The sequence below is a fragment of the Eschrichtius robustus genome, chromosome 7 (genome assembly GCF_028021215.1).
Source record: "Eschrichtius robustus isolate mEscRob2 chromosome 7, mEscRob2.pri, whole genome shotgun sequence".
Taxonomy (NCBI): Eukaryota; Metazoa; Chordata; class Mammalia; order Artiodactyla; family Eschrichtiidae; genus Eschrichtius; species Eschrichtius robustus.
This window is the reverse complement of record NC_090830.1, coordinates 6,055,489-6,071,854: the sequence shown is the minus strand read 5'-3', so window position 1 is coordinate 6,071,854 and position 16,366 is coordinate 6,055,489. Positions and strand designations below refer to the sequence as shown.

Below are 16,366 nucleotides of genomic sequence, written 5' to 3'. Positions count from 1 at the left end.
GGAATTCCCTTGCGGTCCAGTGGTTAGGACTCGGTGCTTTCACTGCTGAGGGCCTGGGTTCAATCCCTGGTCGGGAAACTTAGATTCCACAAGCCACGCGGTGCAGCCAAAAAAAAAAAAAAAAAGAGGGGAAGGTAGAAATTCCTTCAACTGAGACTAAGGTGATGGATGAGAAACTGACTTGTAGCAGTCTCGTACAAGACAGGCATGAAAAACTCTCTCATGGCAGCTCCTTGCCAGGCTTATCTCCTTTTGCTTTAAAGGAACTGCATCCAACCAAGACTCAGGAGATGTACCAGCCCACCACTGTGTCATGGCAGAGATATTTTCTTACAACTCTACCCCCAATCTTTTATGTAAACAGTTAATGTTTTGAAGCATAGGCTGTTCCATCATATACCCTAATTAATTGTACCCATCCTTTCTATTGTCTTAGACAACATTAGACGAGCATGATCACAACTATGAGCGCCAGCAGGATAGTCAATCCCACTTGGAGGGAAGACTGCAACCAGGCTCCCCATCCAGAGCCACTCCAGGTAAATATGTTGCAGGTATCGTTGAGATTAAAGAGCCATTCTCTCTAAGCTGAGAGATTGACTTGTTCACTTTCCATGGTTCAGTAGTCCAACTGAAGCAAGAGGTTTTGGCAATTACACGTACTCTGCCTTATACAGCTGGCAGGAAATTCTGGGTGATGTGATTGTCCATTACCACTCATGCTATAAAGTTTATTCTTGGTTGTAGCAATCTCTGCGGTAGCTTTTGCTGTCTTGGGATCAGGATCCAATTCTTACACGTCTAAAAGTTGGGATTATAATGTGAGGGATCTTAAGTGCCAGAAAGGACCTGTAGGAGGAACACTACCTTCTGAAGTGTACAGAGGAACAGCTTTTAAATTTTTATCAGCACAGACAGGATGACCAATCCAGCAATCAATTTCAGAGCTGTATCTATGGTCTAGGAAGAATGTATAAGGGAGTTTTTTTTTTTCCTCAGGCAATACAGGATGGCGGGGTCATTCAATGCCTGGCAGCAAGATCTAGTCCTAGCCCTTGTGGGGTTGAACATTATAAAGCAGATTGTGCAGGATTCCTTGTCCCTGTTGTCACCCACGTGGACTCCCACAGGAAAGGACCCTTCAACAATGAACATCAGTGGACCAACAGATGTTAGTTCAGGTTGATCAGCCTTGAGACACCCAGATAAAGAACACAGACATCTGGATATTGCATCACACAGTATGTCCATCTATATTCCAGGATTGAGACCAAAATCTAGGCTTAGTGATTTAGCCCACGAGGCCAGGGAAGCCTGACAAATGTGCCTAGATTGCCAGCTACACAGTTGAATGGTGTTATTAGTTTCCTAGGGCTGTCATAATAAAGCACCACAAGCTGGGTGGCTTAAAACAACAGGAATCAGAAATATATTCTCTCACAGTCCTGGAGACTAGCGGTCTGAAATTAGGTGTCAGCATGGTTGGTTCCTGCAATAGCAGGTTCTAAGGGAGAATCTATTTCATGCTTCTCTCCTAGCTCATGGTGGCTTCTGGCAATCTTTGACATCCCTTGGCTTTAGACACGTCACTGCACTCTCCATATTGTGTCTGTCTCCTCTATTTTCTCTTATAAGGACACCAGTTTTTGGATTAGGGCCCACTCTAATCCAGTATGACAGCATTTTAACCTAATTACATCTACCAAGACTCTTCAAACATGGTCACCTTCTGATGTTGCAGACGGACATGAATTTGGAGGTGAGGGAGCACTATACTACTCAACACAAAGCACAAAATCAACCTGCTTATAACTGTGTAGTTCATATTTCCCCAATGGTCCCTAAAATTCCTTTATAGGTTATTCTTTTAAACAGATTCACTCAACGACCCTGCATCACACTGCGGTGTTTGGCAGTCTCTTGCAGTCCTGAAAGAACCAGCCTCAGGGAGCTCCAGAGCCAAGCCACGCGGGGTAGAGAAGCCTCCTCTTTCATGCATAACCCTTTAACCCTCCGGGAGGGCGTAGCACCAATCCTTATGGGAAATGTAGTCCTACGTTCCCTGGCTCACACTGCGCGTGGTTCGGGAAGCCCCTCTGCCGCGGCTCATCCTGCGCACGTGCAGTTCAGTAGCCCCGGTGTCTCGCTTTTCCGTGTCTTGCGGAGAAAATCCTGGAGCGTCCAGGTCTGCGCGCGCTCAGGGAGCGGGTGCTGCCTGAGTCAGAGCTGCGGGTGAGCCCGAGCTGGGTGAGGGCCGAGGGGTGCCGGTGCAGCTTGAGGACTGGTGGGAGGTGGCAGGGGGGAGGAACCCCGCGGTGTGACCCACGGTGAGAGAGCCTGCGAGGATGGGGGCGGCCTCGGCTGCAAGGAGCGATGACGGGGTCGGGGCGCCTCTGTCAGGGGAAGGGGCGGCCTCGGTCGTGGGGATGCGGACGTACGGAACCCCGAGAGGCTGCCGAGTCCACGCGACTGCGGGAGGGGGGGCGTGAGTTTTGTATCCAGGCGGAGCCAGGTGTAAATTAATTACTGCTGGCAAGATGATTGATCTACCTGAGACGAGGTTTTCTCATCTGTAAAACGAGAATATTGATATGTACCACACGGGGTTGTTCTGAGGATTACGTTTTTACATACGTTTTGAAAATATGGACGTAAAGTTTTTACATATAGCACAGAACTTATAGTTGATACTAGCTGATAAGGTGTTTGGAAGATACTTTGTTGTTTTCATTAGCTGTTTTGTTTAATCTTCACAACAGCCTTTATGTAACTGTTTTCTATTTTGACAAAAAAGGAAAACTGAGGCTCAGAGGGTTCAAGTGAAATACAGCAGGTCACACAGCCACGGTAGATATCCAGCCTAAAACCAGCATTGTATTCCTCACAGCACCTCCCGCGGGGCACAGGGAAACAATCCCAAAGTGTGTGGAGTGAATCTCACCTTGTGGTCAGTTATTCTGGGATTTCTTGGCATCTCAGAACCCTTGGCACAGACTACATAATGTGTTGCTTGGACTGCTACACTGTCCAAACTTCAGCATCCTCAGTGCCCTTGGAGTTTAGACAAGTAAGTTCTGTGACATTTGGAGCCCTGAATGAAACTTCTAAATAAGATGATTTTGTCCTTTAAGCCTAGGTTCCTGTTCCTTTGCAAGTAGCAATCTTTATCCTGCTCAGAATGAGCAATCCTTCGCTAATATCACCACATCCAGAAGACCTCACCATGATGGTGAAAGGTCTGGACCAAGTTTCAGGAAAGATAGGTGAGTGGGACCCTGAGAGTGGTGGGCAAGGAAGTGTTCATTCTTTGGAGGGTTCATGTGGGCATGGTCTGCAGAGAGAGATCGCTAGGCCCAGCTTTTAATAAGCATACCATGCCTTCAGCCTCCACTCACTTCATCCAAATTCTGAGCTGCTCTCCTATGACGTCCGTCATGATGTGTGCCCTCTAGAGGGATGCTGGCTGCTCCATCTACCCTGACTTTATAGAGTCATAGAATAGGGTCATCTGTGTCTGCTTCATTTCAAAGCTGAGAAACCTTGACTGTGAGTGTACAAGTAACCTGCCCATAGACACCCAGTTTGTTAGTGGTGGAGCCAGGAGTAGAAAAAGGCTGTCCATATTATAACGGGTAAGTCACCCACCAGGTTTTATTACAACTCAGTTAGAAACAAACAAGTTTTTAAATAGACCTTTTCCTGAAGGAACTCCCCCATCCCTTTCTGCAGGGTGATTTCTCTGACTCGAAGGGTAGGCAACTCAGTAGGATATAAGCAAACATATCTTGAGTACTTTTCCTACAACATTGATGATGAAAATAATGGTTTGTCTTCTGATGTAATATTATTTGTTCAATTAGTCCTGAATTGGTTCTAAAAGAAAAATGAAATTAATAAATCATTAGGAAGTAAACCCAGGGTTAAATTGCTCAGCCAAGCTCTATAACTTGGCTGTCAGAGTTGCACATGTGAATTCTCCCTCCACATAGTTCTTGCTGACTCTTCAGAGGCCAGAGAAACTTTTTCCCACAGAGGGGCATTTAACCAGCTGGTAAGCAGAAGTTCTTAGGAAGCTCAAAGATTCCTAGCAGCCAGATCTCACATGACCCACTCCTGTTTTCTTTTCCCATAGCTGTACATACAGCCTTCTCTGTACTTTCCCAAAAGGAACAGAAAAAGAACAAGTCCCTGGTGAGTTGTTTGTTTATTCATTTCTCACATTGTCTTCCACTGCAAAAATGATTAAAGATTAAAATGATAAAAATTATTAAGGAATATATGGAGTTAACAGATCTAAAACAAGGAAAAATCAGCATTTAATTATATGGAGATAATCATAGTTGCTTTGTTAGTATGTATATTACACATATTGTATAACTCTCATTTCTACAATAATAATTATGTGCGGATTTATCTCTGATACTTTGTACAAAAGGAAAATGCTTTGCTTTGACTCTAAGAATAAACAAAAGTAACTCTTCATGGAACATAAAGACTTCTTGCGTGGCCTGAAGTCTGAAAAAAAATTCTTTGTCTTAATGAAAGTGTGGTAGTTGACAACCTCACTTAACAAGCCTGAAGTGAATGCTACCTCTGTTTTTCTTCTCTGATTGTTCTTTAGTGGGCACAGAAGGCAGAGAGCCAAAGCATGACTCAGTTGATGTAAGTTGATGATTTCTTCTGTCTGTTTCTTGGTATGGTCTTTTTCCTGTTGCCTTTTAGCAAAGCTCATCCCCACGCATTCCTCCTCGGTCCATTATAATTCTTACCTTACTATTGTTCTTGACTAATTTCATACCATGTGGATTTTTAACTATATCCGAGGATGAGACAACCACTCCAAATCTGAAATTCAGAAGCTGAATTTTGTGCCTCGTTAAGTAAGTAAGACCTATCACTGGCCAGACGTATTTTCAAAGCAAACTGTTGATTTCCTATAGGGTTTTTGCAAAGAGTTAGTATATTAGTTTCCTATGGCTGCTGTAACAAGTTACTGCAAATTTGGTGGCCTAGAACAACAGAAATTTATTGCCTCGCAGTTCTGGAGGCCAGAAGTCTGAAATCAAGCTGTTGTCAGGGCTGCACACCTGCCTAAGGTTCTAGAGAAGACTCTGTTCCCCATCTCTTTTGGCTTCTGGTGGCTGTTGGGAGAGAGGGAGGAGATGGAATGGAAAGAAAACCAAGATGAAGAAAAATATTCCTTAAACCCTGTATCAGTCAGGGTTTTCCAGAGAAACAGAACCAATTTTGTGTGTGTGTGTGTGTGTGTGTGTACACATATATGCATATAACACACATGTACACACACCCATATATATTCATACATGTATATATTCATTCATTTAAAGGAATTGGCTCGCGTGATTGTGGAGGCTGGCAAGTCTAAAATTTGTAGGGCAAATCGGTAGGCTGGAAACTGTCAGTTATAAATGTATATGGAAGTTGAAAAATAATACAGCTAATATTTAGTACCGAGTTCCCCTTCCCTGAGTTCCTCTGGCTGCAGGTCTAGAACGTCTCCAGTAGCAGCAATGTCGACAGTCCCACAGCTATTTCTTCTAAAACACCATTTATATTCAATTTGAATTTCATTTCTAAAAAACCCCTTTTCATTTCTTTACTGCTGTTTCATCTTTGTTGGCCAGTTCCCTGTTGCAGTTAACTGTTCTTGCAAATGTCTTATTGCTGAGAGACAAGGAGGCAACAGGGCTACATGCTTTGCTGTGTGTGGTGAAGGCACAGCAACCAGTCACTGGCAGACTTTGGAAAAAACGACATGGTTGATCATTGTTCATGATGTGTGTCTGTTATTTTGTAGTGATTTGTGGACTGAAAAACAAGCAGTGAAGTTTCTACTTTGCGCAATTACAGTTATCCTAGTAACTAAAAATCTGACCCGTGTTGTTGGGCTGGTGTTATTTAACTAAACTGTGGTGACTGAAATTCGTGCATATCAGAACCATGCAAAGTTGGACTATCTGTATAGACATAAACATTCATACATACCTATCTATTAACACAAATTTGTAGATGCTTAAAAGTTTTTCCTGGCAGTGTAGGTTATCAGAGACTTAGGAGAACTCTTGTGTAAAGGGATAATCCCAAGATTACACATCATCTATTCCCTGAACAGACCAGGGCATTTTTAAAGTTTATTTATTTTTTGGCCGTGCCATGCGGCCTGCAGGATCTTACTTGCCCAACCAGGGATCGAACCCGTGCCCATTGAAGTGGAAGCGTGGAGTATTAACCACTGGACCGCCAGGGAAGTCCCTAGACCAGGGCATTTTATATCACTGAAGCCCCAAACTGAGTTCTCTCCTGATTTTATGCTATTTGTTAATCCAGTTTGCATCCATACCAGTTTCTAAGCTTTCTGAGGGTAGAAACAGTGTTTTATGTACTTTATACATCCACAGAAACTAGGACACTTTCATACATATAATGTATTTTATGCTAGTGTGGACATCTATGTATGTATATACACTGTAAGGGAGCAAACTTTGCCACACCAAAATGTGTCTCTTTGGCATGAGGATTAATTTAGGCTGATTATTATTATTATTTTTTTATATCTTTATTGGAGTATAATTGCTTTACAATGTTGTGTTAGTTTCTGCTGTATAACAAAGTGAATCAACTATATGTATACATGTATACATATATTCTCATATCCCCTCCCTCTTGCATCTCCCTCCCACCCTCCCTATCCCACCCCTCTAGGTGGTCACAAAGCACCGAGCTGATCTCCCTGTGCTATGTGGCTGTTTCCCACTAGCTATCTGTTTTACATTTGGTAGTGTATATATGTCCATGCCACTCTCTCACTTCTTCCCAGCTTACCCTTCCCACTCCCCGTGTCCTCAAGTCCATTCTCTACGTCTGCATCTTTATTCTTGCCCTGCCACTGGGTTCATCAGTACCTTTTTTTTTTTGTAGATTCCATATATATGTGTTAGCATACGGTATTTGTTTTTCTCTTTCTGACTTACTTCACTCTGTATGACAGACTCTAGGTCCATCCACCTCATGACCAACAGCTCAATTTCATTCCTTTCTATGGCTGAGTAATATTCCACTGTATATACGTTAGGCTGATTATTTTTTAGAAACAGAAGACTCAGGAAGTCTTTCTTTTTACCTAAATAATTTAGATATAGGGCCTGTTCCTGGAGCAGAGCTGTCACCAGAGAAGCTGCAAAGAATGAAAGCTACGTGTGGTGGGGGAAACTCTACAGCAGCGGCCCCCAGCCTTTTTGGCACCAGGGACCAATTTTGTGGAAGACGGTTTTTCCATGGGATGGGGGTGGTGTTCAGGGATGGTTCAGGCGGTAATGTGAGTGATGGGGAGCGATGGGGAGTGGCAGATAAAGCTTCGCTTCCTTGCCCACTGCTCACCTCCTGCTGTTCCGGTCCATGGCCCGGGGTTTGGGGACCTCTGCTCTACAGGGCCTAGAGAGCAGAGTCTACTCTGTGTCCCATTGTCTCTGAAGGCCCAGTAAACCTTTGTTCACCAAACTTTTGCTTTTCCATTTCCATGTAAATTGCCTTCCTCCCCTTTGAAGCCCCAATCACTACCACTAACATCCTTTTTTTATCTTTTGCTCAAGATGGTATTTAAAGTGAGGGTTTCAGCCGTTTTGGCAAGTTACTTAGCTTTCCTGGGTCTCTCCCCTGTATACGTTTTATTAAACTTTTGTTTGATTTTCTTTTGTTAATCTCTCTCATGTCAGTTTATTTATTTTTTTATGGAAGTATAGTTAATTTACAATATTATATTAGTTTCAGTTATATAGCATAGTGATTCAGTATTTTTGCAGGTTATACTCCATTATAGATTATTACAAGATAATGGCTATAATTTCCTGTGCTATACAGTATATCCTTGTTACTTATCTATTTTATACATAGTAATTTGTATGTGTTAATCCCATACCCCTCCTCCTTTCCCTCTCCCCTTGGTAGAAATGTAAATTGGTGCAGCCACTATGGAAAACAGTATAGAGGTTCTTCAAAAACCTAAAAATAGAATTGCCATACTATCCAAGGAATTCCACACCTGGGTGTATACCCAGAAAAAAAAACACTAATTCAAAAAGGTACACGCGGGGCTTCCCTGGTAGTCCAGTGGTTAAGACTTCGCCTTCCAATGGGTTCAATCCCTGGTCGGGGAGCTGTCCCGCATGCCTTGTGGTGAAAAAACCAAAGCATGAAAAACAGAAGCAATGTTGTAACAAATTCAATAAGGACTTTAAAAATGGTCCACATCAAAAAAATCTTAAAAAAAAAAAAAAGGTACATGCACCCCAGTGTTTATAGCAACTTTATTTATAATAGCCAAGACATGGAGGCAACCCACGAGCCCATCAGCAGATGATTGGATTAAGAAGCTGTGTGTTACTCAGCCATAAAAAAGAATGAAATTCTGCCATTTGCAGAAATGTGAATGGACCTAGAGAATATTTGCTTAGTGAAATAAGTCAAGCAGAGAAAGACAAGTACTGTATGACGTCGCTTATATGCAGAATCTAAAAAATAATACAGATGAATGCATGTGCAAAACTGAAACAGACTCATAGATACAGAAAACAAGCTTGACCTAGAGAATATCATCCTTCCTTTTGTCCATGTGGTGTATCACATTGATTGATTTGCAAATGTGGAACTATTCTTGTGACCCTGGAATAAATCCAACTTGGTCATGTTGTATGATCCTTTTTACATATCGTTGCATTCGGTTTGCTAATATTTTGTTGAGGATTTTTGCATCTGTATTCATCAGAGATACTGGCCTGTAATTTTCTTTTTTTGTAGTGTCTTTGTCTGGTTTTGGTATCAAGGTAGTGGTGGCCTCATAGAATAAATTTGGGAGTGTTCCATCCTCTTCAGTTTTTTGGAATAGTTTGAGATAGGTATCTGGTAGAATTCCCCTGTGAAGCTGTCTGGTCCTGGACTTTTGTTTGCTGGGAGTTTTTATTTTTATTTATTTATTTTCGGCTGCTCTGTGCAGCTTGTGGGATTTCAGTTCCCTGACCAGGGATCAAACCCGTGCCCCCTACAGTGGAAGCACTGAGTCCTAATCACTGGTCTGCCAGGGAATTCCTGAAGGGAGTTTTTAAATTACAGATTCAATTTCACTTCTAGTGATTGTTCTGTTCAAATTGTCTGTTTCCTCTTGACTCAGTCTTGGCAGGCTCTGTGTTTCTAGAAATTTGTCCATTTCTTCTAGGTTGTCCAATTCGTTGGCATATAACTGTGTCATAGTCCTCTCTTAACGATTTTTTTTGTATCTCTGTGGTATCCAAATTGGAAATGAAGAGGTAAAACTCTCATGTCAATTTAATTCTTAGAGCAGCCAGAAGAACCTAGAAGGGCGGAGGAAAATTTCTTCCTCTCTGACAACATTACGCATGAATTAATAGATTAATTGGGTATTTTCACTATGTTTCTCTTTGTCCCACCACATATAACACAGAACAGGGAATATGGTAAACGTATAAACTTTTTCTAATAAATTCAACAGTGAATATGGTGAAGAATTAGTTCCTAAATATCTTTTCTCTGTCATACAGTTGTGAATATTTCAGATTGATCAGATATATGCTCTTACAGGGATCAATTTCATTTGAGGATGTGACTGTGAACTTCACCCAGGAGGAGTGGGGTCAGCTGGACCCTGATCAGAGGACCTTGTGCAGGGATGTGACTCTGGAGAACTACAGAATCCTCATCTCAATGGGTAAGCAGAGCTTCTCTAAGTAACAACATCAGACCTATCCTTTCTTTGTTACCAAAGCATATGGATCTTTTGTAGAGTTTAATGATATTTAGGTTTGGACACCAGGAATATTGTTTGTGTTTTCACCTTCCCATTGAAAGATTCCAGTGGGCCTCTTCATTGTGCAGTTCCTGAAGTTAGACCTTGGTTTTTCTTCTGAGTTCCTGAAGCCAGGCAGTGTTCTCCATGTCCTGTATCACTTTCCACTATCAGGGCATTGCATTACCAAACCAGAGGAGATCTTCAAGTTAGAGCAAGAAGCACCATGGATATTAGAGGAAGAATTTGCAAGCCATTGTTACCCAGGTGAGTAATCCAGGGGAAATTAGATCCCAGGTGGTTGTTTTAGATATAAGCATCTTTGGAGCATTTTGAACAAATCTATTTAGAGGCTCCATCTGTTTGGAAATGACTAGGGATATTTAGCCTACATGCCTCAGATACCTAAATTCACCACCAGATATAGCCTCACACATAAATGTTTTCTTTTTCGCTTGGCTTTTTAGGAGTTTAATCCCTATTACATGTACCTTGAATTTCATTCCTATCTCATAATAAATATTTTATCTTAGTTAGTCCCCTTTCCTCTAAGCATTCTCAGTTGCCCACATTCCCTTCTATCAAGGACTCCTTTTGTTTTCAGGAGTTAATTAATTAATTAACTTAACCAATACTGCTTGAACACTTGGTCCATGCCAATCATACTCTAAATGAAAGAGATACAGCAGTGGGTGAAATAAGTCCCTTGCTCTCAGGGAATTTACTTATTAGCAGGAAACAGACACAGGAACCTGACTGCCCTGTGAGAAAATGATTTAGAGGGGTGGCAAGAGTAGAAGCAAGGAGACCAGTCAGGAAAAGAGATAATGCCATTGACTAGGTTTAGGGGGACAGAGTGTATAAAGTGATGGAGTTCTGGGTGTATGTTGACAGTGGGGTTAACAAAATTGGCACATAGACTCTAATCTACCTCCTCTAAATACTTCATTCCTCTGGTAATTTCTTAGAACAACATCCTTGTCTACTTGTGCTCCCTGTCACATTTACTGCATAATTCTCTGATTGGGCATATTTTACTGTGAATTCCACTCTTTGTAATTCATCCATTCTTACTGAACCTTTAATTCTCTATTCCTGATGTTTCTTTCATCCCTTCTATCCATTTTGGAAGGTATATTCGTGAAGGGCCACATAAATATATGCACATTCATTGCCAACTTTACTCTCTCCTTTTCTACCCCGGTAGCTTTGATTAGTTGGTTCACTGTCACCCCGTCCCCTCAGCTCCTCAGAAAAGTGGGGGAAATGGAAAAATTTATTTGGAACTTTTATCTCAAAAGAATGATTCTGAAACCAAAGAGTCAGATAAATAGTATTTGTGTATTAGCCCAATTTTATAAGTAGTTTAATTCATAATGTATGTTTAATTTTTCTTATTTTTAGATGAATTGAAAATTGATGGCATGATAAAACGCAAAGAAAACCAAGACAGACATTTATGGCAGGCTGCATTTATCAATAACAAAAAAGTAGTTACTGCGAAAGAGAATGTATTAAGAAAACCATTTAATTTTTGCATAGACTCTATTCCTTCCAGAAAAATGCCAGTAAATATAACCTAGGTGGAATCAGTTTAGAAAATATATCAGAGTTAACCAATAATAATAGAAACTATTCAGGAAAGAAATCTGATGATACCAATGGGTGTGAGAAATTGATTCCTGAAATTAATCATGAGAAAACTCATACTGGAGAGAAACTTAATGAATTTAATAAAAATGAGAGCACTTGCTATCATAATGAAGATTTTATTCAGCAACAGGAGAGTCACAGTGTGGAGTAACTTTTTGAATATAATGAACACATTAAAGCCTTCCACAGTAATGCCCTCTTCATTACTCAAGAGGGAACTCACACAAGAGAGAAACTCTGTGACTATGGTGAGTGTGAGAAAACCATCAAGGATGAGTCAAACCTCATGTTACATCAGGTAATTTTCTCAAGGAAGAATCACTATAAACTTAATGAATGTGGGGAAACCTGTGATAAGTCAGTCCTCTGGAAGAAACATCATAGACTTCACATGGGTGAGAAATACCACGAGCATAACGTATGTGGAAAAGCCTTCTTCCAGAAGTCAAACCTCACAGTACACCAGAAAACACACACAGGAGAAAAACCCTATCAATGTAATGAATGTGAGAAATCTTTTTACCATAAGCCAGCCCTCACTGTATATCAAATAATTCATACAGGAGAGAGACCCTATGAATGTACTAAGCGTGGGAAAACCTATCAGAAGTCAGCTCTCCGTTGTCAACATCAAAGAACACACACAGGGGAGAGGCCTTATAAATGTAGTGAGCGTGGAAAATCTTTCTCCCAAAGGTCAGACTTGACTGTGCATCAGAGGTCTCACACAGGAGAAAAACCTTATAAATGTTATGAGTTTGAGAAATCCTTCAGTATAAAGTCAAAACTTACTATACATCAGAGAATACACTCAGGGGAGAAGCCCTATGAATGTAGTGAATGTGGGAAGATGTATTATATGAAGTCAACCCTCAATAAACATCAAAGACTTCACACAGGGGAGAAAATATGTGAATGCAGTGAATGTAGGAAGACCTTCTGTGGGAAGTCAGTTCTCCTTAAACATCAGAGAGCTCATACAGGGGAGAAACCTTATGAATGTGTTGAATGTAGGAAAACCTTTTCTGAGAAGTCAACCCTCAGTAAACATCAGAGGATTCATACCGGGGAGAAACCCTTTGAATGTAGCAAATGCAGGAAAGCTTTCTGCCAAAAGTCACAACTCATTCAACATCAGAGAATTCATACAGGGGAGAGACCCTATGAATGTAAAGAACGTGGGAGAACGTTTTGCCAGAAGGCCTCCCTCAATGTACATCAGAGAACACACACAGGAGAGAAGCCCTATGATTGTAACGAATGTGGAAAATCTTTCTTTAATAGTTCAACCCTCGTTAAACATAAGAGAATTCACTCAGGGGAGAAACCCTATAATTGTAATGAGTGTGGGAAGACCTTCAGCCACAAACCCACTCTTGCCACACATCAGGGAATACACACAGAAGAGAAACAATGTAAAGACATTTGTACAAAACACTCCTCCCATAATTCAGAGCCTTTGGTATGACAGAAGCTATATCTGGGGAAGAAACTCTATGCGTGTAATGAATATGAGAAGTCCTTCTACCAGAAGTCAGCCTTCAGTTTATATCAGAGAACTCACACGGAAGAAACCCTGGCAGTGTTTTTATCAATATACATTTCCTTTTGCTACTGGGCACATTGCTAATCTGTATTTCTGAGTTTCTCTTGCAACCACGTGGGACAATGTGAATGAGAGCTGGCCAATGAGATGTGTGCATAATGATGTCATTCACTTCTAGGTCTGAGACATAATGGACTCCATGGCAGTCCTTTGTGTTCTCTGTTCTCTGTGGGGTAGGAATGTAGTTGCCTTCCATTGAGAGGTCTGTATGCACTGTATGTTGGTGAACTCACACAAGAGTGGAGACTCCTGTCAAAATCCTGAATGTTTAGAAGCCTCGTCCATAAATCAAACTCACTGTAATGGGAAAAATCAGAGTCAAGAAATCTATTGGTTACAACAAATTTAGAAAGGCTTTACTAAAAGGTGATTGATATTTCACTGAACCTCAGGTAAATCAGAGTACAGTAAAACTTTGTAAACGTTTGGCTTTCTGAAAGTTTTCACTAAAACATACTTTATTATATTTCAGAGAATTTTTACTGAGGGAAACAATTTAGAAAACAAAGAAATTTTTTTTTTAGAAAAATGTTTGTTTTGGTAACAAAACTTTTGCTAAATATAATAAAATATTTTCTATGTATGTAGCTGCTGTAGTACATGTGTTTTTGTAAAACATCACAAATATTTTGAATGAATCATGTATACAGCGTTATGTATGTGTGAAAAGTCCTTGAGCTGTGGGAGACTTTTGTATGTGAGTGTATTGTATAATATTTTCCGTGTTTAAAATTTTCACTGGAACCCAATAGAATCAAACTAAAACATCAAGATCCTTAATTTAATGATCATTATGACATAACTATCATTGTAAATATCACTGCAGTCTTTTATATTTTAACACTATATATATATATATATACATTTTAATTAGTTTATTTTTGGCTGCGTTAGGTCTTCGTTGCTGCATGTGGGCTTTTCTCTAGGTGTGGAGAGCAGGGGCTACTCTTCTATTTATTTATTTATTTATTTATTTATTTTGGCTGTGTTGGGTCCTCGTTTCTGTGTGAGGGCTTTCTCCAGTTGCGGCGAGCGGGGGCCACTCCTCATCGCGGTGCGCGGGCCTCTCAGTGTCGTGGCTTCTCCCGTTGTGGAGCACAGGCCCAGACTTGCAGGCTCACGGGCCTAGCCGCTCCGCGGCATGTGGGACCTTCCCGGACCGGGGCACGAACCCGTGTCCCCTGCATTGGCAGGTAGACTTTTAACCACTGCGCCACCAGGGAAGCCCGAGGGGCTACTCTTTGTTGTGGTGTGCAGGCTTCTCATTTTGGTGGCTTCTCTTGTTGTGGAGCATGGGCTCTAGGCGCGTGGGCTTCAGTAGTTGTGGCACGTGGGCTCAGTAGTTGTGGCTCGCAGGCTCTAGAGTGCAGGCTCAGTAGTTGTGGCCCATGGGCTTAGTTGCTTCGCGGCATTTGGGATCTTCCTGGACTAGGGCTTGAACCCGTGTCCCCTGCATTGGAAGATGGATTCTTAACCACTGTGTCACCAGGGAAGTCCAAACACAATATATATTTTATGTGAGATTATATGTGACACATTTAAAGTATCATGCTACAGTTGACCCTTGAATAACGCAGGGGTTAGGGACACTGAACCTCCGTGCAGTTGAAAATAGAGTATAAATTATAGTTGGCTTCTGTATCATGGTTCCACATTCACAGATTCAACCAACCATATATACTCCTGTAGTATTTACTATTGAAAAAAATCCACATATAAGTAGACCCACACAGCTCAAACCTGTGTTGTTCAAAGGTCAACTGTACACACATTTTCTCTACTATGTCCTGGCGTATATTAATGGGTATGGCCATTGTTACTGAACGGTCTGTTCAGTAAAGAAGGCAACAGTATTTTGCCAGCCACATGTTTCTCTAATAACAATTATTTACATACAAAATAGAGGCTAAGTTCACAATTTTTACCTCTAGCATAAGCCTGAATTTAAGAAAGCAGCTGTGAACAGTAATGCTCGAGAAAACAACCCCCTCTTTCAATATCCTGAAATGTTTAAATGGGGACCCTAAGTAGGTTTGAGTGTACCAGCCCAGTTTAGATGGAATTAGGAATTATTTGTATAGTAACATGCTATATATGGTTGTCTTTACTTCCTAGTATTAACAACCATGGTATGGTGCAGAAGTTGGCAGACATTTTCTGTAAAAGGCCATATAGTACATATTTTAACCTTGTAGGCCACATGTGCTTCCTGTCACTTTTCTTTTACAACCTGTAAAAACCATTCTTAGCTCATGGCCCATTGGAAAACAGGTTGTTGGCCAGGTTTGGCCTGTGGGCCAAAGTTTGCTGACCTCTGATATAGCAGTTAAGAGCATGGACTCTGGAACCAGAGTTACTAGACTCAAATCCCAGTTCTGCTGCATATTAGCTGTGTGACCTGGGCCACATCCCTTATCTGTTATGCAGTTCCTTATCTGCAAAATGATGATAATGATATTACCTACCCCATAGGGTTCTAGTGGAGATTAGGTAAGTTAGTAAATGTAAAGTACTTAGACCATTGGATAGAGTGTAGTAAGTGTTAGCTTTTCTACGAGTAGTATAATTTCCTTGCAACAGATTTGTAGGAGCTTTTACAGACTTTTGATTAGTTATTCAACAGCTGTCTCTCACTTTTTCCATGCCAGCAGAATGTTGTTTTTGTTTCATTGTCCAACTTTCCTCTGTATGACACAGGAGATAATGATCTAACCTAATTTATTTTCAGCTTTTTGACTATGACTGATAAATAAAATTGTAAGATACAGTTGGCCCTCCATACCCGAGGGTTCTACATCTATGCATTCAACCAACCACGAATTGAAAATATTTGAAAAATAAATTCTGGAAAGTTCCAAAAAGCAAAACTTGAATTTGCTGCATGCCAGCACTGTTTACATACCATTTACGTTGTGTTTACAACTATTTACATATTATTTGCATTGTATTGGGTATTATTTAATCTAGAGTTGGTTTAAAGTACATGGGAGGGTATGCATAAATTATATGCAAGTAATACACCATTTTATATAAGGGATTTCAGCATCCACGAATTTTGGTATCTGATGTGGGTCCTGGAACCCTTTCAGGACATTTGGTCCTGTCCAAAACATCCATTGAGACATTTGGTCCATGATCCATTAAATAATACAAACATTTAACTTCATTAAAAATTTATGTTATTTTTGTTGTATTTCATGATGGATTTTGGATTTCACATTTATTCTTCCTCGTCATGAAGTTTAGCAGGGTTACTCTTAAGTCGATGACCAATTGCTCTTGAGTATATT

The 16,366-nt window shown here is 40.8% G+C and overlaps 1 protein-coding gene and 1 long non-coding RNA gene across 2 annotated transcripts; both read left to right on the top strand.

Moving 5' to 3' along the window:
* The first annotated feature begins 9,619 nt into the window (after nucleotides 1-9,619).
* Nucleotides 9,620-11,335, top strand: LOC137767011 (uncharacterized). The gene is made up of 3 exons (XR_011074467.1): nucleotides 9,620-9,739; nucleotides 9,992-10,084; nucleotides 11,222-11,335. It is a non-coding gene; the product is annotated as an uncharacterized lncRNA (long non-coding RNA).
* Nucleotides 11,336-11,438: 103 nt separating this feature from the next.
* On the top strand, nucleotides 11,439-13,430 carry LOC137767009 (zinc finger protein 33B-like). The gene has a single exon (XM_068547546.1). The coding sequence runs from the start codon at nucleotides 11,757-11,759 to the stop codon at nucleotides 12,936-12,938; it is 1,182 nt and encodes a 393-aa protein (XP_068403647.1). The 5' UTR covers nucleotides 11,439-11,756; the 3' UTR covers nucleotides 12,939-13,430.
* The last annotated feature ends 2,936 nt before the right edge of the window (nucleotides 13,431-16,366 follow it).

Bases quoted from the DNA above. Each gene is read 5' to 3' on its own strand.
- LOC137767009 (XM_068547546.1), top strand. From the start codon at position 11,757: ATGTTACATCAGGTAATTTTCTCAAGGAAGAATCACTATAAACTTAAT.